Genomic DNA, 5000 nt, shown 5'->3' on the forward strand with positions numbered 1-5000 from the left:
GCACAAACAAGTGAACAAAATCCCCCGTGTCACAGCGTGACTGTTCCGCATTAGCACTGCTAGAGAGCAAGTAGGAGTGTGTGTGTTTGTGTGTGTGTGTGTGCGCGCACAAAAGTGTGTTGCTTAATTTAACACATGACCGGCTACAAGAGCACTGTTTAGTGGCAATCATCCCTACGACCCAAAAGAGCAGGAGAGAGAACGAGAAAGACGGATATAAAGGGAAAGAGACAGATGGAGACAGTTTGCTACAGAAGGTCAGAGAGACAGACAGGTGGACGGAGAGGGATAGACAAAGTGAGAGACAGACAGATAAAGCTAGAGATAGACAATGCGCTGGAGACAGATAAACAGAGAGACAGACAGTGAGACAGACACAGTGAGAGAGAGCGACACAGTGACAGACAGACAGTGAAAGACAGAAGGACAATGTGCAGACAGACGGAGATTCAAACAGACAGAGAGAATCTGTGAGAAATGTGAGAGATCAGACAGGAAGTGAACAGATTTGTATTTCCTGTGTGCAGAGTGGAAGATGAGATCAGGATATTTTTTTTACAGAGGCTCTTACAGCCGCACAGGCTTATAGTAATGATGTCATCGTTTCCATAGTAACGGCTCGTTCCCAGCCACTCGCATGAGCGCTCTGTGTTTAGTGTTTGCTGAAGGAGTCTCCAGTTTCAGAGGGAAAAACATGAGGAGGCCACTGGAATCATGAGAGAGAAAAAGATCTCCAGAACATTCTCAGTGCTGATGAGGACCATGAAAACGATGATGATGATAGTGATGACAGAATGATGATGATGAAGAAAGGATGATGAAGATAATGATGACAGTGAAGATGATGATGAAGACGACTATGGTGGGGATGAAGTTGATGACGATGATGAAGATGAAGTTAATGACTGTTTAGATGATGATGATGATGACAACTATGGTGATGAGAATGAAGATGATGAAGTTGATGACTATGGTGGTGGTGAAGATGAAGACGACTATGGTGGTGATGATGATGACGACTATGGTGATGATGAAGATGATGACGACTATGGTGGTGATGATGATGAAGATAATGAAGACTATGGTGGTGGTGGGGATGAAGATGATGATGGCTATGGTGGTGGTGAAGATGAAGACTGGTGATGATGATGAAGTCTATGGTGGTGGTGATGATAAAGATGAAGACTGGTGATGATGATGAAGACTGGTGGTGGTTGTGATGAAGATGAAGACTATGGTGGTGATGATGATGATGATGATGATGATGATGATGAAGACTATGGTGGTGGTGGTGATGAAGATGAAGTCTATGGTGGTGGTGATGATGAAGATGAAGACTATGGTGGTGATGAAGATGAAGACTATTGTGGTGGTAGTGATGGAGTATGATGGTGGTGGTGATGATGAAGATGAAGACTATGGTTGTGATGATGATGAAGACTATGGTGGTGGTGATGATGAAGATGAAAACTATGGTGGTGATGATGAAGACTATGGTGGTGGTGATGATGAAGATGAAGACTATGGTGGTGGTGATGAAGACTGTGGTGGTGGTTGTGATGTAGACTTTGGTGATGATGTAGATGAAGACTGTGGTGGTGGTGGTGATGAAGACTATAGTGATGATGAAGATGAAGACTATGGTGGTGGTGGTGATGAAGACTGTGGTGGTGGTTGTGATGTAGACTTTGGTGATGATGTAGATGAAGACTATGGTGGTGGTGGTGATGAAGACTGTGGTGGTGGTTGTGATGTAGACTTTGGTGATGATGTAGATGAAAACTGTGGTGGTGGTGGTGACGAAGACTATAGTGATGATGAAGATGAAGACTATGGTGGTGGTGGTGATGAAGACTGTGGTGGTGGTTGTGATGTAGACTTTGGTGATGATGTAAATGAAGACTGTGGTGGTGGTGGTGACGAAGACTATAGTGATGATGAAGATGAAGACTATGGTGGTGGTGGTGATGAAGACTGTGGTGGTGGTTGTGATGTAGACTTTGGTGATGATGTAGATGAAGACTATGGTGGTGGTGGTGATGAAGACTATAGTAATGATGAAGATGAAGACTATGGTGGTGGTGGTGGTGATGATGAAGACTATAGTGATGATGAAGATGAAGACTATGGTGGTGGTGATGATGAAGACTATGGTGATGATAAAGATGAAGACTATGGTGGTGATGATGATGACTATTGTGGTGGTGATGATAAGGATGAAGACTATTGTGGTGGTGAAGATAAAGACTATGGAGGTGGTGGTGATGAAGATGAGGACTATGGAGGTGGTGGTGATGATGAAGATGACTATTGTGGTGGTGATGATGAAGATGAAGACTATGGTGGTGATGATGATGAAGACTATGGTGGTGGTGGTGATGAAGGACGATGTGCAACAAAACAATTTTCTTGTGAATTTTTCAGGGAGAGTAAATGAATGGAGCAGAAAGACTTTGGGAGATTAACGTTATTTGCTTCATTATAGGCATTTATTTAGAGCAATACATCAGGGAATTACACTGTGTGTGTGTGTGTGTGTGTGTGTGTGTGTGTGTGTGTGTGTGTGTGTGTGTGTGTGTGTGTGTGTTGGGGGGGGGGGTAGACCTGGTTACTGGAGTGTTGAGGTTTCATGCCTCTGGTCTGCTGAAGAAACATGAAACTGCCTACCATGTGATTTCATTGGGAGCTCCTCCTCCTCCTCCTCCTCACACACACAAACACACACACACACACACACACACACACACACACACACACACACACAGGCTCCAGCACAGCCTTACGCTGCTGATTAGAAAATACATTATTCATAACGAATCTGTTGCCCTGAATGAACAAGACGAAGAGGAGCGCGAGAGAGGCGAGGGGAGAGAGAGAGAAAGAGGGAGAGAGAGAGAGAGTCCTGTATGTGAAATATTTTTTTATAGCTGAACCAAAATGGCTGCTATCACATTAGCATTGGAGGAAAGCCATTCCGCTCGTCCTTTCGTGCGCTAGCTGGAGTAAAGTTGTGCGCTAGTGAGGAGAAGCTCTGGGTTCAGAGCTCGACACACACACTCACACAGTCTGTTAGCTACATTTATAATATCTACACTCTTTGTACCAAAGGTTTGTGGACACCTGACCAAAAGTCATGTAGGCTTTATTGTCATTTCAGCCATATACACAGCACGCAGTGAGTTTCCATCAGTTTTCATCAAAGTGCACAAGACAACATGAGACAAGGAGACAGTAGACACTAAGTGCAGATCTTCACAGAGCTGACTCCGTGCACAGGGGCTTCCTCGTGGGTCTCCTCGTTCAAGTGAAGGCAAAATTACATGCTCCCAAAGTCGTCCGATACAATTATACACTATTTATTTAGTTATATAGCTATTCATTAAAATTAATGTTATTAGTGGCGGGGGTTTGTTGGAAAGTCGTCACGTCAGGGCCACGTAAGAAGTTTGTTGGAAAGTCGTCACGTCAGGGCCACGTCACAGTGTATTCAAGTTCTTAAAATTATAGCTGGTATTTTTTTTATAGCTTCTTATTTGAAACAAAACAAGTTAATAATTAAATACAAGTAAACAATCTATAAAAAAAAATTGACAATTTAGTTCTTAACATTTTTGTATATAAAAAAATAAATAATAAATAATAATAATAATAATAATAATACTAGTGTGCCAGCTTTTCTTCATGAGTGTTTAGCTACATGACTAACGAGAGATGAAAGGTGTGTGTGTGTGGGTGAGTGGGTGGATGACTGTGTAGTGTCCGACAAGGCTGAGGTGTGTTGAGATGTGTGTGTGTGTGTGTGTGTGTGCATGTGCATGTGTGAGTGTGTGTGCGTTTAGAGTGACCTCTGTAATTGACCCTGGTGCTCGCACGCACACACCCGACACTCAGACATCCGCGGCAGCTAATCGGCCGACGACTGCGCAGCCTGTCAATCAGGCACTCACACACGCGTTAATATTCACAGCCAGCTCTCTCTCTGTGTGTGTGTGTGTGTGTGTGTGTGTGTGTGTGTGGAGGGCAGCGCTGTGATAGAGCAGTGAGGCCCGCCGGGATGCAGAGACCTACGGCTATCATTACTCAAATCCTGACAGCACACACACACACACACACACTCGTGGAGAGCAACAATTCTAAAAGGTTTCCTGTAATTTTAATGGAAGCAGATACAGATATGTAGCCGCCACTGCATTCTATTTATAATCAGAGACACACACACACACACACACACACACACACACACACACGTGACATGGCAAATAAGGAAAATTACTTGTGACATGAGAAGTTTGTCACTTATTAGCCTGTTCCTTATTGTTCCCTTTTTTGTACGTACAGGAAGTGCAGTGTACCGGAGTTACAACAGGGGGTGCCGTGCTTCCAAACCGCAATCTCAGAATCTACCGACAATCTTCGAGATGAAGATCAAGCAGAACCTGCGCCGATCAACACAGTACATATTTTTATTAATTTGATGTAAATGTTTCTGGTCCCCACAATGCATGTGGTAGAACAGGAGCCTGCAACTGCAACACTCTCATGACAAAAACACACAACTTGGTGCTCAATCTGATGCAAATTTTACTCTCTGGTAGTGAGAGAAAGGGTCCCCATAAAACTGCAAAATATACATACACAAAGTTGGTGTTGAAATTGATGTGAATTGTTGCCTCTGGCCCCACAATGCACGTGGGTAAACAAGACCCTATAAAACTGCAACAAATACATGCACACAAACACACAACTTGGTGCTCAAACATATGCAAATTGTAATCTCTGGTACCCACATTACAGATGTAAGAACTAGTCCCTGTAAAACTGTAATACATGCGCGCGCACACACACACACACACACACACACACACGCACACAATCTTGGTGCTGAAACTGATGCAAAATGTAGTCTCTTTTCCCCCACAATGCAGGTGTGAAAACAAGTCCCTGTAAAACTGCGTCATACATGCACGCACAAACACACACACAAACTTTGTGTTAAAATT

The 5000-nt window shown here is 43.5% G+C and overlaps 1 protein-coding gene across 4 annotated transcripts in view; it reads left to right on the top strand.

Moving 5' to 3' along the window:
• Nucleotides 1-5000, top strand: part of LOC310730641 (uncharacterized protein) — a 78260-nt gene that overhangs the window by 23961 nt on the left and 49299 nt on the right. For all 4 annotated transcript variants that reach the window (XR_014534877.1, XR_014534878.1, XR_014534879.1 and 1 more), the window contains one exon: nt 4339-4453. Coding sequence is in view for 1 of the 4 variants with exons in the window: in XM_083549680.1 (XP_083405806.1) it covers nt 4339-4453 (115 nt within the window). In the remaining 3 variants the exon portion in view is untranslated. The remainder of the gene's footprint in view (nt 1-4338; nt 4454-5000) is intronic.

Source organism: Silurus aristotelis (assembly GCF_946808225.1).
Source record: "Silurus aristotelis genome assembly, chromosome: 9".
Classification (NCBI taxonomy): domain Eukaryota; kingdom Metazoa; phylum Chordata; class Actinopteri; order Siluriformes; family Siluridae; genus Silurus; species Silurus aristotelis.